Source organism: Xenopus tropicalis, chromosome 9 (assembly GCF_000004195.4).
Source record: "Xenopus tropicalis strain Nigerian chromosome 9, UCB_Xtro_10.0, whole genome shotgun sequence".
Taxonomy (NCBI): Eukaryota; Metazoa; Chordata; class Amphibia; order Anura; family Pipidae; genus Xenopus; species Xenopus tropicalis.
This window is the reverse complement of record NC_030685.2, coordinates 27,184,603-27,205,083: the sequence shown is the minus strand read 5'-3', so window position 1 is coordinate 27,205,083 and position 20,481 is coordinate 27,184,603. Positions and strand designations below refer to the sequence as shown.

At 40.6% G+C, this 20,481-nt stretch overlaps 1 protein-coding gene across 1 annotated transcript in view; it reads right to left on the bottom strand.

Annotated features, from left to right (window-relative positions):
* Positions 1-20,481, bottom strand: part of fam20c (family with sequence similarity 20 member C) — a 113,071-nt gene that overhangs the window by 75,313 nt on the left and 17,277 nt on the right. Inside the window, exon 3 of the mRNA XM_002931944.5 lies at positions 11,329-11,407. Within this exon, the coding sequence (XP_002931990.1) occupies positions 11,329-11,407 (79 nt within the window). The remainder of the gene's footprint in view (positions 1-11,328; positions 11,408-20,481) is intronic.

Here is a 20,481-nt window from a genome sequence, read left to right as displayed (position 1 = left end):
TGTGCTAATATACAGTGAAACAAAGCTACAAAGCTTCTATGCCTGACTGTACTTCTAGAAAGATTAAAACCGCAGGAAGGAATTCCTAAGAAACATGGCCATTATTGTCCGTCTCCCTGAAAGCGTAGACAGATATCTTATACACTACTAGCAGCATGAAATAAATAGGATCAAATAACTGGAAATTACAGCACTTTTTAAAGCACAATGGCACTCCACCCACATCCACTTGGTACATTTCTCTCGTAATTGTGTATGTATCATAATAGGTCTAATAATACACCATGCTAGGCTTCCATGGAAATATAAGAGACATGTTTCTACAGTGCAGATGACCAAACTATACAGCAGGAATTAACCATTATAAAACCAGGCCCCGGAAAACCCTGGAGTATGTGTTAAACATGAAGAAGGGCCTGGCTGAGCAATGTATAAGCTTTGATATTTATAGGGGGGAATGTAATAACATGTTCCAGGTCTAGTAAACCATACCAATCAATCTGACCAGTAAAGGCTACATTTTGATTAGTCCTGACCTGTACCATATACAGTATAACATTCTCCTACCACTAAATAGTTGTAGTTTACACCAGTGACACATCTACTGTAGGTGGGCTGCCTCTCAGGCTGTAGACTCAATGCCTCCCCACCCATCTCTTGCTTCCAATGCATGTAGTGGGCAGAGGGGGGCTAATTCAAAGGAGCAGAGAGGAAAGTTGACCTCTCTACACATTTATGCTTATAATTTTTGGAAATTGGCCTCTTATATGTTATCAGGGGTGGCTTGGTTCTTAACTTACCTCATGTCTGAAACATCAATAGGTATGTTATAGGAATATGCCACCAACATATTAAGCATATCTGTTGTTTAAATAAGTATTATAGTTCTCAATAATACAGCAAATACATTTTCTTCAGATACACCACATTTAGATACAAAATCCCCTTCTCAAATGTTCAAGTAAATCCCCATAGTACCCACACCAAGTGCTGACTAAAATTGGTTAACTCTATTCCAAAATGTTTTCCCCTTATATACAGAAAACTGCAGAGTCTGGGGTTGCAGCAATATAATCTGTGCAAATGACAGCTATTTACAGAGCTTCTAGCAGCTTATTCTGCATTAGGACAAGGAACAGCGCCCTACATGTGTCACAGCAGCAGCTCCTACTCCAGGCTCCCAGAGCTCAGTTACAGGATTTAGGAATGAAATAGTGTAGGTGGGATAACAGGTCAAGCAGGGCAAGGACAGAGACTTGAAAAACTCTGAACTAGTTTTCAGCTGGTGACCCTGGAGACCTGGTATTTGCTTTACAAATCCAAAGTCTCCAAAAGTTAACCTAAAAATGTCCCCTGTCCTCACACCCTGAGTGCATGTTGGCTCGGTATCTGCACAGACCCACATGTGAATCAATAAGCCAATGAGTCACTGGGACAGATCTACCCAAGCAAATCATTAACCCACAGTGTTCGTGTGAAACATATACTGGTTAAAAATAAGAAAATAGTTTCAGAATAGTTGGCAGAAAGACAACAGAGCCAGTTAAAGACATGTCTTAGTCGGACATGAAATGGTACTTTTAACCCTACCTGTTATTTTAGAAGTGAAACATTAGCCCTGATGTTCAGAGCTGCTGAGACCCAAATCTCCCCAAAGTTACTCAAAAGCAGAACTGACTTTCATCTAAATTGGGTTTGTCTGTTAGTTTGCTACTTCTGCAGCCTGTGCTTCTGTGCTTTTAGCTGCCAGACTCCCAGGTTCCCTTTCTAAAGTAGCAGTAAATATATCTGAACTGGATCCCCAATCCTAGGCACAGTGCCAGCACTGGAAAGTCCAGTAACGCTGTCGGGTCATTGTACCGTCAGACGGTGATGATGCCAGAGTCATCATTTACCCAGAAGTCTGCAGCCGCCCACCACTATCAGATGTTTTCCAAATCCGATGACTAAGGTTAACCAGTCAGTGATGATACAATACCAGTCAGGAGGAAAAATATGACTTGTCACTGAGTGTTAAATATAAACCTGATATGTTTTTTTTATATAAATCACAGCTCTAAATAAGGCAGCAAATAATGGTTAGTTTTGCAAAGCCCATTACTAAAACTTCACACATTTGCCTCCTTCTGTCATTTTAAATGGCCATAAATGCACAGAACTACTCATGTGGCCAGGTCACCAAAGGAGTGAATGTTTGCCACCTAATTAGTGGGCCAAAAAGAGAGGTTCTAACGTTCTAGTCCCAAAGACAATGGCAGGACTTGACCAGGGAGCAGATGCGCTTCTCATCTTGTAGGATCTTCCTGTCTGCCCAGATGATCTAATGGGGCTACTAAGATGTCTATTGAGAAGAGCATACATTTTGTTTTATGTCTGGAGATGGAAAAGTTGGTAAAGTAGTATGTCTGGTACACAGCACACAAAACTATAACCTAAATTAACTTAGAATGGAGGCTGCAGCTCCTTCAAAACTGAAGTCAGAACACTGGACTCCAGGGTTGTATTCTTCTATAAATCACAACACTTCCTAGCAAAATAACTCATTCACTGTTGTCTACTTTGCATTAAAACTCTGCGTATATCTTTGGGCAAGAATCCAGCAAACTCATGTCACTCTTCTCAGTTTGGTCCTGTCAGAATAACAGAGAACTCTGAACTTTATGAGTACTTTATACCTAACCTGTACTGCACACACAGTATTTGTTAGCAATATTATGAAAAGAGTAGTTGTAAGTTACTCTAAGCCAACACATGGGCAGGAGAGGGTGGGTTGGTAGGTGACATCACTGATGACTTAGAGCACCCTGGTCATGAATTACAGATTAAGTTAGCCTTACAAAGGATCAGGTAGAATCCCGAGTGATAGGCCACTGAGGAAGGCGGTTGCCTTGCATTTCAGCAACTGCCCCATATTAACAAAACAGTGCCCTGCCCAAGACATTGGATCATCCAGTGATAACCTGGACTCTTCCAGGCCCGGACTGGCAATCTGTGGATTCTGGCAAATGCCAGAGGGACTGCTGTAAGATGCCACAGTCAGTCACTATTTATTGGGCCTATGGGGGAGGGCTCTTTGGGCCTATGTGTACTGAAATGCTAGGGCCTATTTTGCATCCCAGAACAGGCCTGTCCCAGGTTGCATGTTTGAATATGTTTGATTGTATAGAATGGCAATCTGTGGATTCTGCCAAATGCCCATGGGCCACTATAAGATGCCACAGACAGTTACTATATATTGGGCCTGTGTGGTGCTGTGTGGCCTCTGTGTACTTGAAATGCCAGGGCCTATTTTGAATCCTGCTCCTGCCCCCAATTATGTATTTCCAATCACTTAAGTTAGAAAGTTCTGGTTGCCTTTTTAAGGAGAGGCACATGGATTTTTTTTGCACTCTTCATCTTTGGTTCCCATGTTTTTATAAAACTTCTCTATGCATATTTATATATTTTAATTATTCGCAGACCTGAGCCACTGCAGATAGGCTTTGAGCCAAGGCTCAACTGACTATAATGCAAGGAATCCAACTGTGCCTGAGGTCTGAAAGCAAATATGCAGAGCAAAGCCAAATAGATCTTCTTCAAAACTCTGTTTTTCTAGTACCGTACAGCAATTCCTGCTAACAGAATTTTACACACGGAGATAAATGAGTAAAGTACATTATGATATTGACTCAAAGCCACAAGATGATGAAAAGGGCAATGTCTAGCTTTGATCTGTCTCACTAAAATGGAGATTTAGAAAAAAAACATGCTTTTTCCTCCCTGTCCAAATGGGTCATGTTATTATCCACAACAGCACCAAGATGAATAGTGATTGCTAAGTTGACACATACTGTACTTTTATGGACAGCTACATCAATACTTTTATATACAGTATATCTATCTATCTATCTATATATATATATATATATATATATATAATACACACATCCGTTACTTTAGTCTGCCAGCATCAACAAATCACATGAGCTCCATATGTTATACTTGCATGGAACCCCAATTCTTATTGTGGTTGTTCCCTTATTTTGAAGTAATTTTATTAGCCAATATTGATTAGGGAGATGGACCTAGAAAGAAACGGCCAGTGAATATTTGATGTCTTATCATCTTCTGGGCTAACTGAGAAGTTGTTACTAGTTATGAGTGTCTAGAGGGCAATATGCTGCATATATCTAGCCAAAATGATGCTAAAATATAGGGGTGTTTTGTTGTCCCGGTCAGTTGTCCAACAACAGAGGAGACAGGAAGTGAACCCCAAAACAATATCTACAAGATCACAGCCTGGCTGGCCAGCAGCTGGATGTTCAGTTTTGAATTCTACATCAAACTTATGTTCTACAAATACATATGGGGATATGTATTTGTAGAACATAAATCCATGCAGAGGAATGCTGGGGTTTTGGTCTAGTTCCTGGACACTGACACTTGAGAGTGTGAAACTAAAAAGAGTGCAGGTTTGGACTGGGATACAAAATAGGCCCTGACATGTCAAGTACACAGAGGCCTAAACAGCCCCCCACCAGCTAAATAAATAGTGACTGTCTATGGATCTTACAGCAGCCTCTCTGGCATTTGCCAGAATCCATAGATTGCCATTCCAGGCCTGGAAGGGTGTGTCCAGGTTATCACTTGATGCTCCAATGCCTTGGGCAGGGCGCTGTTTTGTTAGTGCGGTTGTACAAGGTTGTACCAGTTTCACAAGCACTCCCTGATTTCTCATAAATGTTTACTCTGGTGCTCAGTGATGAGAGGTGATTAGCACCCACCTTCCAAAAGTCCGAAAATGCCAGAACCAGCACAGATATAAAGCTGAATGGGGATAACCCTCTGTACTTTGACCCAAAATGTAGTGTGCATTTTGTGCATGACACATTAACAAAGGGGTTAATCCCTGCTGTTCTGTGGATGTTGGTTCTTTCAACACTCTTATATACTTATATACTCTTATACTCATCCTATAATTTAGCAATGATGATTGCAATGATGTTTATAGTTAATATTTAAGGGGCAGCCATTACTGTTAGGGCTTTATCCCTAGTAGTAGTTGAGTGGTAACATAAACATACCATGTACTCTCATTTTGCACATGATTAAAATGAACATATACACAATATTTTACCAGCACCGTAAAACTTCTGCATTGCTTAACTTCTGCCTTGTATTCTTTTGCTTCATTCAGAATGCTCCTATCTATGCCTGTTTTGAAAGGGATTTAAAATTGGAATTAGCTCAGAAACCTGGAACAAGCTGTATCTTATTCAAAATATCTCCAGCCTTTTATCTACCAAGAAACATCTTGACCATATTATGACCCCTCTGAGATTACCACGGAAGGAACACGGTATCAGGCGAAATCCCCATCTGTAGAGCAGGATACTTTGCAATATATAAGTGTGGCTGGTTTCCCATGTAATTGTACAGCAGCCTTTCTAATTATTCACCAAAGCAAGTAGGCAAAGTAGCCTGATCATCAGAGACACATTTCTGAAACGTCCTCAGTGTGTGCCAACTGCTATGTCTCTGTGTTGCCTTCCTGAAACCAGAGACGTGGTGTGTTATTAGCTGTACAATAGAAGGAACTGTGCATTTAAATCCCATGTTGGCATGAATAGACCTTGTATTAAATCATCTCATTTTCCTGGGCCAAACAAATCCAGTAGCAAAGCTGCATTAGGCACTCACACACCTAAACAAAATTAGGGTTGTCACCAGGCGGTATTTTGTAGATAGTAAAATACCAGCCAGCAAGAAAATTACAAATTGATTTAGTAAAATTTGTAATTCCTCCACCCGCCCCAATTCCGCCCAACTCCGCCTCAATCCTGCCCCCCCCACTCCCCCTTCATCCCACCCATTACCTCTTCTACCCTTCAGCTTCCTCCTGAAAGTTTAGCAGCTCTGCTCCCCCATTCCTTCCCATGTCATAGGCAGCCCAATTTCTATCCTGCCATTCAGCTTGTAAAGCTGGCCATACACGCACCGATAATATCGTATGAAACCTCGTTTCGTACGATATTCGGTGCATGTATGGCAAGTCGGCGAGTCGACCGATATCGCAGGAAGCTGCTGATATCGGTCGACTCGCCGATTGGGCTGGTTAAAAGATTTTGATAGGGCGCCATAGAAGGCGCCTGACCAAAATCTGCCTTCAGCTCTGAATCAGCAGAAGGAGGTAGAAATCCTATTGTTTCTACCTCCTTATCTGCCTGTTTCAGCCCCGAAGGTTAGTGGCGGATCTGACGATCTTTGTGGGACCGATGGTCGCACGAAAGATTGTCAGATCCCACGTGTGTGGCCACCTTAAGAGGCAATGGAAAAGGTGGTGCAAATGAAATGTATCAATAGAAAGGCATGCTTTACTTTCTGGGACACAGTGATGCATATGCCAGCGAGACAAAGAAATGCTAAACTGTAAAATAAAGGAGATGCTAGATGCAAAATAAAAATGTATCATTTAGAGCAGAGTTAAGATGAACCAGCTATTTGCCCGCTTTTATATTAAACGACTGCCAAAAACCTAATTAAATGCAAAATGATTCAATTAGGCCCATTAATATATAGAGCTGCTGTAATCTTCCATGACAGCTCTAACGCCGTTAGTGAACAGCCTGTGGGCAGTAACCCATGGTAACCAATCAAATTGTTGCATTCACTGTTCTAACCGCAACTGGCTGAGAAAAGATGATCACTGATTGGTTGTAAGAGGTTAGTAACCATTGGCAAATTTGACCAGTGTTGATAAATGACCCGTATTCACTGGTAAGTTATCCAGAGAGTCTGAAGCAAGAAGGATGAGTTGCGGGCCCTTTGTTTAGTTAGCCTGTCATTATTACCCGATGAACATTATATGAAGATATCTCCCATATGCAATTAAAGGCACTAAGTTTGCCCAGGAGCAGTAACCCATAGCAACCAATAAGAAGTTTGCTTTAAAACAGGTGACCAGTAAATGCTTTCTGCTACGGGTTATTGCTCCTGGGCAAACTTAGTGCCTTTTATTACATAAACCCAATAATCACTACTCACTATTACTTCAAACCTAATACACTGATCTCAATAAAATGACTGACCTGTGACCTGTAGTTCTACAACTACAAGCATTCCTAGGGATAATGTAATAAGAAGTACAAAGCTACTACCCTAGTAACCCATAGCAACCACTTATCAATCAGCAAGTGGTATTTACTGACCCTGCCAGACTGCCAAACTGTATGAATCGGTCACATTAGACAAACTATTGAAAGATGTCTCAAATCAGTCATGAGGCTGCAGAATTTTACAGTATTTTTACAGTTTTAAAAAACATTATTTTATACATATTTTTTCCCCAGACAGAAAATGACACATAACGAAGCCAGGAAAATGAAGCCATCAGTTGGATGGGACGGAGCCTCTGACTCAGAGGTATGTGCTTCCTGCAATGTTGTGAAATACTACATACACATCGTATAACTCTAGGTAATATGTTTGATTTTCAGCAGTGGTGTAATCAGAGGTTACAGGACCCCAACTCTAAATCATGGCTTAAAATTCCACATCTGAGCCCCCCCCACCCCCCCCAAGCAGTCACAGGATCCCCTGCTATTTAAACTAATGGCATAAACTAAATCAAGAAACTAATTCATCTTCTTGTCTTAGAAAAATGTAAATTTCACTTTAACCCTTTGTGAGCTGGGGGTTTCTAAATTATGTAAGAAAGAACTAAGTAGAAACTCAGAAATGTACAATCTATGGGCTCAGTGTGGTAGTACTTGTATGCCAGTGCTGCCAGCTAGTGCAATGGTGAAGCACCCTGGGACATACCCGTCCTGTGATTGGCACAGCTCAGCCCCCAGTTCCAGATCTGTATTGAAAAATCCCTCATTTCCCTCATCTCCTGCACTGAATGCCAAAAAAAGATACAATGTTTCTCAAACTTAATTAGACAAGTAGGCTTTTGGCAGAGAGCCCAGAATCCTCAACACCTGCACTTAGAAATAATTGTAACTAATAAGATAGACAGGTCTCTTGGGGGAACTGAGACTTCACCTTCATTAGCAAAACTGTAATAATACATAAAACAAGATCCCCAAATCCCCAAAAATGGGTTTAAACTTTGCATAACCCACCAAATTGTGTAAAATGAGAGTGGTATTTAGGCGCTGTGGTTACAAAAATTAGCGTGGTCAAAATTTTCTCTTTGTCCCCCTTTGCATTTTTCAAATGCTGGCAGGTATGCACCCAGTGGCATGAATTGCGTTAGGAGGGAGAAGCTCAGGGACCATGAAGCACCGAGGTACCGCTGTCCTTTTTGTTTATTATCAATTTTTGAAACATTTAAAAGAAAAATGGCCCATACATTTCCCCCAACTGAAAGCCTGTCCCCAATCCTCAATGGTGGGGCATACTATGCACTAGTAGGAAGACAATGCCTTCTGATGAATCTCGTCTAATAGAATTTAAATTTCATTATTGTGGCAAGGGAACTTGCAAATCCTTTCAAATGATCCATCCCTTGGCTTACATACTTAAATTATAAAGAAAGGCTAGTTTACTTGGGATGTAAATTTAATAGGCTGACATCTCCACTGGCCCAGGGTCATGTTCTAGTGGGAGCCATGCTGCCATCATCTCACCTTACCAAGAGAAGGAAACAAGATACTGGCACGGCACTAGAACAGGGATCCCCAAACTTTTTTACTCATGAGCCACACAGATGTAAAAATGTTAGTGAGCAACACAAGCATAAAAAAGATTATTTTGGGATGCCAAATAGGGGCTGCGATTGGCAAATTGGAAGCAACATGTGGACTGTAGGAGGCTCTGCTTGGAGTAAAACTGTGTTTGCATTTCCAAATCGTGTCTCCGACCCAGAAAGCTAAAAATGGGCACCTACTTTGTTGAGCAATATGATGTTCATGATCACTGCTCTTCAGTGAAGAGGAGCACTGCAGCATTGTGATTTAGTGGTCAACATTTCTATGCTAGGGTTCTAGGTTTTATTCCAGCCAACTCAATTCCCCATTGACAATATAGGGATAATCCTTAGTTTGTAAATAGCTGCTTTTCCATGGGTCACCATATGCCAGAGCTCAGTGTCATCATAAATATCAACCCAAGCTACAGCCTCTATGCACATACACTAGGCTTACAGACTAGCCCTTGTTGCTGGATCTTGATCTAGAAACTGGAACAAACATTTTAATGAACCTTCTCTGAACTCCAACACTGTCAGGTCTATAAATAACTCCTGCAACACCCATATGGTGTTATTATTCTGCAGTTTGCAAAACACAGAGAATGATTATGAATCCTGGTGGTACGCATTGAGAAGCCTAGTGGAGAGGAGATAATGAGGATATTATGAAACGCCACTTTAACTCAAGCCATTGAGGTGGCTGACACTGGCTCATTCTGCAGCAGTGACTGTTTGTACTTCAGATACTATGAATTATGGGAATGTGGGAAGGAATATCGGAGAAGGATTCTACCTACATTAAACTGCAGCTACTACGGGTGGGAACTTAGCTAGCTTCTATTAGATCTCTCAAAACAAATTATATTTAAGTTAAGCATTCTCTTAACCAAAGTTATTGTCTGCATTTGCCCGTATTCTTGTGCATATCTCTGACTGTATTATGTACCACAATAAAGCTGGCCATACACGCACTGATAATATCGTACGAAACCCCGTTTCGTACGATATTCGGTACGTTTATGGCAAGTCAGCAAGTCGACTGATATTGCAGGAGGCTGCTGATATCGGTCGACTCACCGATCGGCCAGGTTAAAAGATTTTGATTGGGCGCCATAGAAGGCGCCTGATCAAAATCTGCCTTCAGGGCTGAATCGGCAGAAGGAGGTAGAAATCCTATTGTTCCTGCCGTTTCAGCCCTGAACGCTTAGTGGCCGATTGTACGATCTTTCGTGCGACCAATGGTTGCACAAAAGATCAGAAATCGCCATGTGTGTGACCACCTTAAGGCTCATTTACAAACACAATGCAAAGTGCAAAAGCCACAATACTGAGTTATTTCCCCCACAGATGGCACCCAAAAAGGATGCAAATTAGTGGCCATTTTGGTAAATCATGTACAAGTTGTGGCTCATATTCTTTTTAATGGGAATTACGTTACATCCATCACCAGTGTGAACAATGGCAATAATGGCATTAGAGTCTAAATTTGTAACTACAACCTACTAAGGGAAACCTGGCAGGAAAAGCCTACTGGTTATTCCAAGGTTCCCCTGCATCCATCCAAGTCATAAGAGCAGACTGAGCATGCACATGTTACTAAGGAGCATATAAGGGCCAAGGGCATTCTAGCTATACTAAGCCTGCCCATCTCCCCCAGCACCTCTCCCCCCAATAACTGAAAATTCATCTCTTAAAGTTACCAGGAGCGGCTTTCTGCTGCCTCTAGCAACTTGGGGGGCACTTCCACCTGAGGCAAGGTTCTCATCTAGTCTTGGGCAGGAGCGCTCACTGGTATGGACACAAGTAATCTTGTAAATATATGCTCAATTTTGTGTTTGAATGCACTGTATACAGCTACAGCAAATGATGCCTAATATATCGACTTCAATTTTAAAACGATTGTGTCAGTATTTTAGAATCAAATTTTTTATTAATCCCCCTCCTTCCCCTATCCCAAACCCATCACAACAACTAGATGCCCAACTATGACCCCCACCCTCTTGGGTTCCCTAGACATTGCTGTTTATGCAGCCTTCTTACTAGGCTGCCGGCAGGCTAAAGGCAAGTTGGGCAAGAGATAGATTTATAGAAGAATAAAAAACATGCAGGGAAGGATTTAAGCACAGGCAGCAAAACACTTTAAATTGCCCCTATATTGACTATAATGGTAATCGCCTGCTGTCTTTCCAAATGATAATCGCCTGACTGGCGAGTGCACCAGCAGGGTCCAGGCAATCAACATCCAGAATAATTTGAACATTACCTTAAATGCAGGCTGACACAATTCCTATAAATATAGGGTAGCACAAGTATTACTTTAAAAATACAACAACAAATAAAATGAACCCATGAACATTTCCAGAAAAACACAAACTCTCCTATTCAGAACCAACCTGCATATTTTCAAATATTACACATTTTATGAAATAGAGATACAGACATAATGGATTTGTGCTGTTTGCAAAATAAAGGCATTTCGGTTATATTTTGCCTCACTCCTTTGTCACTGCTACATTAATAAAGTCATCCACGCTTGCACCTTGTGATAGGAGGAAAGGCTCAGTTGCCCTTTTTATACGTTTTTTAAGAATTACTAAGGATTCATTTATGAACAATAGTTTGTCATTGCAGTCAAATATAAAGCTTCCACTTACTTCATCGGTTTAAACAAAGCTTGTCCGTAATTCTGGAATGTCAAGATGAGCTTAAGCTGCGTGCCTCCAGTCTTCATTGCTGTTTAGATAAAAAACAAACATTCTCAGCATTACAGATCCTCCATAAAGTAGAATATTTACTGTTGACATAGCAATCTAGCAACATTTAGCCAAAGGCAGTGTAGCATGATCTCTCATTGCAAATATTTGTCATGTGATCGTAAAAATATCCTCTGTTCACTTACAGAGTATTCTACAGGCATGATCTACAAGAACAGAATCAGTGGAAGCCACCTTGATGTAGAGATGAATATCTGCCAATAAAACATTGGAAATGCATTCAAAGGGCTAATTTTCTTGACAGGTTAAGGTACAAAGTGCCAAAAAAGTGCTATTTGTTAGCTCACGGGGCAACTTGCTCCCTTTATATTTGTACCCAGTGCTGTCAGGTGTCCAGTTCCAGAAAGTGTATGGCACACAAGCCAGGTAACTTGTGATTGCCATGTAAGGGGAGACCTGTGGGTGGCCCTTGGTTAGCTGATAGATAAAGAGCCGATTGGCACAAGGTGAGCCAGTGGTTATTTTTATTCATAAAGGAGCATAAAGTATCTCTTCTCCTTCACTATTCAGTGCCCTGCTAAGTAGTTCATTACAGTCCTCCTGTAATGTTGTGTTCAGACACCATACACATCTTTGTGCATAAGTGCACTCTGATTTCCAGCTCTAACACGTCTTCCAATGACTCCAAACTGCTGATACCTCCCTGCTGATTGTGATTTACTTGAAAAGTACTGTTTATACCGAGAAAACTATCATTATACAAGATTGGGTTGCTTTAAAACATAATTATCCGTTTTCATATGCTGAACACACGGTTTAAAGTAGCTTTTCAGCAGAAAATGGTTGAGCAGTTGAAGCAGGTATGACAATAGGCAGATTGGGCAGAAAAGGGTCAATTTATGCATAAGACTCTCTCCAACCCTGTCTCACATCAGCACATCTGCTATTGTACTTATTTGTCTCTATAGTGCATAGAGTTTCTAGCTAAGGCTGTATGAACGGAGCCTTCCAGTTCGGCACAAAAGTTGGAGACACAGGGGAAATGTGCAATCCTTTCCACATAGGCAAAAAGGTCAATAAGATCCAAAAGTGCCCTTGCTATGCTGTGCTCCAGAGTCCTTCCATGACCAGTGCACCTGGAAATTGGAATGTATTAGCAGTGCATCTGCTGTAAATGGCAGCACGCCTTGCCCCAGGGTATTATTAATGGGAACAGTTTCCCCCCATAAAAATCTCTGAGATCATTGTTTCTTCTGTGTTTTTCCTCAATCTTTTACTTTACTGTTACATTCTATGGCTTTTGGACAAATTTTCTTTCAAATGAATCAAATCTTCCAGAGCTTAAGCCACGGTGCAAAAATAAAAACAACAAATATCAACAGGAAATTGCAAAAATAACTGTAAGCCGATTGCCACACCTTGTGACGATCTGCTTTCCTTGTTACTAAGGGGCAGCTGTTCAGTCTATTAAGGGCACACTACATTGCCAATTAATTATGGCTGCTTTCCATGGTGCTGAATTATTCAACTATACAAAATCACACACAACAGAGGACATATGAGTAAAGTTGGTGAGACTATTCTGTAGAACTCAAGCATCACTCCATCTGTGTAGGGATTATTTTACTTCAATCAAAATTTGTGCATTCAGTCAAGAAACCACTATTACTAGTAAGTGGATTAATGGCTAACTATGATGCAACATGGGCTCCAGTGCTCAACTACTGGGCAGAAACAACACTGGGAAGAGATGGAGAAGGTGTGATAATGGTCTATTTAAAGAGAATAAAATGGTGCATCATTTTGATACAATAGGGCTGATTCACTAAAGGTCGATAAGTTTTATTGCACGCTTTTTTGCGTTAATATTTACACACGATTCGCTAAAGTATTAACGCATGTGTTAAGTCCCATATCGCATGCATTTTTTCGCATGCTGCGATTGTTTGTACGCGGGGCGTTGATTAGCACGCATTACGTCAAATACCGCACGAAAATAGTCTTCGCGACTAAAATAACGCAAGCCGCATCGCGTGTAAATTAACGCAAGCATGCTTTTAGTGAATCGTGCGTTAATTCGTGAAAAAATTTTACGCAATAAAATTTTTAACGCACGCTATAAATTATGCACGTTTTATCGACCTTTAGTGAATCAGCCCTAATGTTTTTATAAAGTTTGCTCCATCTCTACAAAAGTGGCAGCAGTTGTATAAAAGGAAGTGGCCACACAGATCTTTTTTTTGCCTTAGGTCCACCAAATCTCTATGAACAAGGCCTATTTCACAAACATCTTCTTTACATTCACATTAGTAAGGACCTAACTGGGCCCTTTTACATTCCTGGGGCCTCCAGCAGTCACGGGGTCCATAAAGGCATTCTATTTCTATCTCCATAATAAGCTTAGGCTGCCAGTGAGGTGCAACACCTGGAGATATTGTAGGTTGTAAATCCATGATATTCATGTTTTTCTTGGATTGGGCCGCAGCCTTCCTGCAAAGCTGTAAACTCCTTTTTCTGGCTCTGACTCATAATGAAGCCTTTACATAATAAATCTCTATCTGAGAACTCTGAATCTATACCATTCTGCTCAGCTCTCACCATGCCTCCTTTGGTAAAAGACTGCCTCATGGAAATCTCAAACATACCTCTCAAGTAGCAATCAATGGGATGGTGGCAAAGACCTTTTCAAAAAGGGAGTACAGGTATGGACCCATTATCAGGAGACCCATTATCCAGAAAGCTCCACCTCCCATAGACTCCATTTTAATAAAATAATTAGTTTTAAAAAATGATTTCTCTGTTATAATAAAACAGTGCCTTGTACTTGATCCCAACTAAGGTATTATTGGAGGCAAAACAATCCTTCTGGGTTTAATTCATGTTTGAATGCTTTTTTATTAGACTTAAGGTACGGAGATCCATTTTATGAAAAGATCTCTTATACAGAAAACCCCCAGTCCCTAGCATTCTGGATAACAGGTCCTATACCTGTAAATATATTGCTATAAAATGCCCAAAGGTGTGCTTAGAGTAGCACTGACTACAATACTAGAGTTTAGGGTTGTCATGCCGGAGCAACAACAACAGCCTAAAGCTTTCCTGTCGGTACATACTAGGCCCAAAGGAGACACATTGTCGCTCAAAAAAGAAGAAACTTTAGCAGAAATGAGCAGAAGGCAGATAAAAATGTATTCATGCAGAAATCAGCATCGCCGTACCTAAAATGCCACTTATTATTGTACAAAGGAATCTCTCCACCTCCAAGGCAATTATATATAGCTTCCTCTGCAACACAGAAGAGGTGAAAAACCAGGGCAATGCTGTCAATCATTAAGGTGCTCTAAATTGTGTCTGAAAAATGTGCTGGAGTCACGTCAGTCTAATACCATGAGAAGGTAAGCATTTGAATCTATTTGAATCTGTTTTGGTGATTGTTAAAAGTGGTTACGGAAGGTGATAGGCAGATAAGACAAAGATCAGGAAAGATTTTTGGAATTTTCTGTGTAGGCAGGAGAAGCTGTGATGATGGATGATGAAAGAAGAAGGCAATAAGGCAGAGTAGATGATGAAGAACATGGGAACGGAGACAATACCCCCAGATTCATCCATTGATTCATTGTGTCATGTTGCTGTGCCAGATTTCAGTGCCTTAATGAGATTCTTTCTATTAAATATTGTGCCCATATTTAGGTTTCACTTGAGTGTTTCCTTCTATTAAGTTGGACATTCTGAAGACTGTCAGGGTCTTGATCAGGTATGTTGACCATACCAAATGATTTGATGGGATAAAGGATACATACTACTGTTCAAGTAATGTTCATTTACCTAATTAAATAGTGAAATGATACAAAATGTTCAGAATATGCACACATGTAGCAGTTGGGTGATGCAAAAACATCTCTAAAGCTTTTGGGCATGTTTGTCAATGGTATTTAGAACAGCCAGTGGGGGGCAAGTTTCTCAATCTTCTATTAGTAGCAGCAGTCTTCTATTAGACATAATAATATCAATTAAAACCAGTGGAGGGGTACACAGTGATATGTATAACCACAAAGCCCCGAACCAAGTACACCTCCCTACCACAAATAAACAAGATAAAATAGAGCCATACTTATTGAACATTGCCATGGAATTGATTGATTCTGATAGATCCATAAATATTTGGCATATATTAAAGAAAATAACCAATTGGATGAAATCAGACTAATAATTTTGATGACATATTTCATGTACAAGTAAGCATTCATACAACAGATATTAATATTTATTTAATTTATGGGTAAGAAACTATGGTCTTTGACCATAGCCTTCTATGGGATTTCATTTCCCAAAGCAGTCGTTCTCTTGGCTATTTGAATTGATTCTGATAAATTCCATCAGATTGTCTGGAAATCCCCTCACAGACCTTACATAAAACTTGTAGCCCACGGAGAAGAATCTACAGACATCACGAGATATTCCACTGTCTTGTGATTTACAGTTATGTAGGTAGATTCCTTATGGGCAGCTTTACCTGAAATGTTGGTTACGTGTGTACAGGTATGGGACCCATTATCCAGAATGCTCGGGACCTGGGGTTTTCTGGATAAGGGGTCTTTCCATAATTCTGATCTCCTACCTTAAGTTTGCTAAATAAATGATTTAAACCTTAATTAAACCTAACAGGATTGTTTTGGCTCCAATAAGGATTCATTATATCTTAGTTGGGATCAAGTACAGGTACTGTTTTATTACAGAGAGAAAGGAAACCATTTTTAAAAATGTGAATTATTTGATTAGAATGGAGTCTATGGGAGATGGCCTTTCTGTAACAACACTGCCTTGCAGTAAAACATGAGGGAAATGCAATGTAAGCAAATGCTACAGGTATAACAAAGGTAAATAATGTAAAAGGTACAAAGCCTTAAGAACTGACAGTATGTAGGGATCAAAGGATATAGCTGTACATGAGCCCCAGGCAGTCCCATGGTAAAGACTACATAACAAGGAAAAGCAGTGTTTTTGGAGGCAATCACATGTAATAAAGTGACAGAGAGGATGGGTATAGCGTATAACTGACCCTCCATTTAATGATCTCCTTTTTCTCTGTAATAATAAAACAGTACATTGTACTTGATCCCAACTTTACTAAATTGTGCAAAACTATAAGTTCCATGCAGGATGCGGCTGCTTTGCAGAGCGATTTGACAAAATTAGATAACTGGGCAGCAAACTGGAAAATGAGGTTCAATGTTGATAAGTGCAAAGTTATGCACTTTGGTAGAAATAATATAAACGCAAACTATCTACTGAATGGTAGTGTGTTGGGGGTTTCCTTAATGGAGAAGGATCTAGGGGTTTTTGTTGATAACAAGTTGTCTAATGCCAGGCAGTGTCATTCTGTGGCTACTAAAGCAAATAAAGTGCTGTCTTGTATAAAAAAGGGCATTGACTCAAGGGATGAGAACATAATTTTGCCCCTTTATAGGTCCCTGGTAAGGCCTCACCTTGAGTATGCAGTGCAGTTTTGGGCTCCAGTCCTTAAGAAGGATATTAATGAGCTGGAGAGAGTGCAGAGACGTGCAACTAAACTGGTTAAGGGGATGGAAGATTTAAGCTATGAGGTGAGACTGTCGAGGTTGGGGTTTTTTCTCTGGAAAAGAGGCGCTTGCGAGGGGACATGATTACTCTGTACAAGTACATTAGAGGGGATTATAGGCAGTTGGGGGATGTTCTTTTTTCCCATAAAAACAATCAGCGCACCAGAGGTCACCCCTTTAGATTAGAGGAAAGGAGTTTCCATTTGAAGCAGCGTAGGTGGTTTTTCACGGTGAGGGCAGTGAGGTTGTGGAATGCCCTTCCTAGTGATGTGGTAATGGCAGATTCTGTTAATGCCTTTAAGAGGGGCCTGGATGAGTTCTTGATCAATCAGAATATCCAAGGCTATTGTGATACTAATATCTACAGTTAGTACTAATGGTTGTATTTATAGTTTATGTATGTGAGTATATAGATTGGTAGGTGTGGGTTAGGTGTGCTGGGTTTACTTGGATGGGTTGAACTTGATGGACACTGGTCTTTTTTCAACCCTATGTAACTATGTAACTATGTAACTTAGATATAATGAATCCTTATGGGAGCCAAAACAAGCCTATTGGGTTTATTTAATGTTTAAATCATTTTTAGTATGATGAGTATAGTATGGTATGGAGTATGTTATGGAGATCCAAATTACAGAAATATCTTTTATCCAGAAATCATCAGGTCCCGACCATTCTGGATAACAGGTCCCATACCTGTACCATACAATATCTACAACACCAATCACTTTATAGCAGATAGTTATTGTATAAGACAATCAGGTTTTCAGATAAAGGATCCCACACCCGTATTTAATAACTTATTAAATGTGCAATTCACAGGTTGCAGGGAAACGTGTAATGACACATGGTTTCCTTCTTAGACTTCTTCCACCTTTCCTGCATTTCAGTCAAATGAAAAGTAGAGGAAAATGAAATGTCTAATCCCACACTTCTATCAGGCTGAGCTGTGCTGCTCTTGTCTATTAGATTACATGTTGATTTTGTTTTTGTAAATATAGTAGGTAATGTGTGGTTTGAACACAGACACACGCAGACACACGCAGACACACACACACACACAGACACACATAAAAACCTTCCATAACAAGAAACTAGCATGCAAGTCTATAAGCAGAGTATATACCTGAGGAAGCAAACTCAGCCACTACAATATGGCATGTTTGCATCAGCCTTAATCTTGGAAAATCTGTGGTTGGTTCTTGGCCTATTCTTGCTCTTCCTCTTGTTTATTTTTAAATTAACTTCTGCTCACACCAACCACAGGGGCCCCCAACTGCCTGCTCACCCACTGCCAAACCCTTCCCCCCATAGGGTTGCCACCTGTCTGTTTTTGACCAGGACAGCCCATCTGAAAACTGCCTTCCCAGTTTTCCAAATTATTAAAAACTGGCAGGAATTTCCAAGATTTTCCAAGAGTCCAAGACGCAACTGACCAATTGTCGACTGCAATGTCATAGCCCCGCCCCATGATGTCACCACCCCACCCACAAAATATCATAACACCGACAAATGACGCTGCTTCCTTCCTTCCTCCCTGCCTGGGGAATGTGGCCACCCTATTCCCCCCACATGCTTATCTTATACTTTGCCGCAAATGGGAAAGGGAGGGCAGTGGGGGAGCGACAGCAACTGGGAGCAGCAAGTGGGGATTGGGCCTGGGTCGGAGGGGCCCGGGCCCAGTCAGACCCTGATCATGCTGACAACTCTTTGTACTTTCCCGCAACACATACAAAGGGGTTGGAACATAGGTGGACCATGGGATGAGGGAACGCACTGCACTCTGCCTTTTGCAAGCTGTAAATCTTGCTTTAGGTTCCAATGTAAGTGTTAAGTGTATGTGGCTCTGGGGATGCAATTTAGCACTCATTAGCAATGCTAGCAAGCACCAAATAAAGAGAGAGGCACAATTCTTTGGCAGGGGAATTCAAGGTACACAGCCAGCTATTTTACACTAGGCACAATGCCACCCCCCATTTGTAAATGAGCCTCTATATACAGGTATGGAATCTGTTATCCAGAATGCTTGAGACCTGGGGGTTTTCCAGATGAGGGTTCCATAATTTGAACCTTCCTACCTAAAAATAATTTAAGCATTAAATGAACCCAACTGGATTGTTTTGCCACCAATATGTATCAGACACACTAACCCAAAGAATTAGATGCAGAAAACTGAATTAATTGTAATTCCTTACCAGTACTGAATCTGTTTGCCGTAACACAATGCCCCAGGCCGTTACTGATGCCAATTAAACTTGTGCCTTCTTCAAGACTTGGCTGTTCCTCCACATACAATGTATTGGTAGGTCAATATCGTTTCATTTTTTTTTTTAATATAAAACTGTTATGCAAGTGCCTCTGCTTTAATTACTGGCTCATTATAGCTTGATCTCAGGTGCTTTGTTGCTTGTATTGACCCATGTTTTCTAATGCTCTGCCAGAACTTCCCCAAAGGAAAAGGCTAAATAATTAAAATACAAAACCATTAGAGATCTTGTTAAAAATAAAATGTAACCTGGATATGTTAGTTCTGCGGCAGCGAGAAGGTTGTACGTCTGTCAGCCTTCTTATTTCCACTAGTCCCAGTTGGCTGATTTTTCTTAATGACTGACCCTTAGGCCAAAAGCTCGATGCCTGATACTGTAGGCCTGACAGCCCCGGGGGCTGCACAAGAGAAATGCTGGAAATATACCTTTCCTTTTACAACTACAGAATAGAAAATGCATTTATCTAAAGAACAGAAAATAAATATTTTTTATCAAAAGAAAAAAACATGCTGCATTAACTGCAGCTCTCAGTTTAGTCAGGGGTGAACCAAAGCAGTTGGGTTTCCTTTCCGGTTACTCCCAACGTATACAGGAAGTCAAAGTGTGCTAATACCTGTGTCGCTGACATTGAACATCAATGAGTTATTGCTGAATAACCACTTGTACATTTGACACAGTGTGACAGGGTAACAAGAAATGCTGCTCTGACTATAAATAAACCCTCAGGATGTGGCTAGCTCAGCCCCCACTTGGACAGAAAAAAGAGATATTGACATGTTTTTTCATGCTGGCAAAAAAAAAAAAATCACTGTAAAACAACATGATTGAGAAAAAAATTTGCAGTTAGTATCTTTGTTGTTGTTGTTGTGAATAATGCCGTATTCTATACCAGCATGTGTATTATTCTTAGTTTCAGTGAGTCATGTGATATCACCTGTTATAACAGATGACATCACTATACACTTTTTATAAAGATATATTATATAGGTTGGTGAAAACCGGAAGGATTTTCTTTCATCTGGGGGTTCTACTATGTAAAGTCATTCAAGTACTGGTAAGATAAACACAAACATCACAAAATAAAGGACAGGTCTGGATTTAGAAAGCCACTACAAATGCCTTGGCTTAGGGTGGGTCTCGTGGGAGCATCTAATGCACCCTGTGTGGCATAAGCTCACCTTTTTAAGGCTAGTTCTGCTAGAGTACTTGCTCATTGGTGGAATTGTCCACAATGGTGGGTCAGTCAA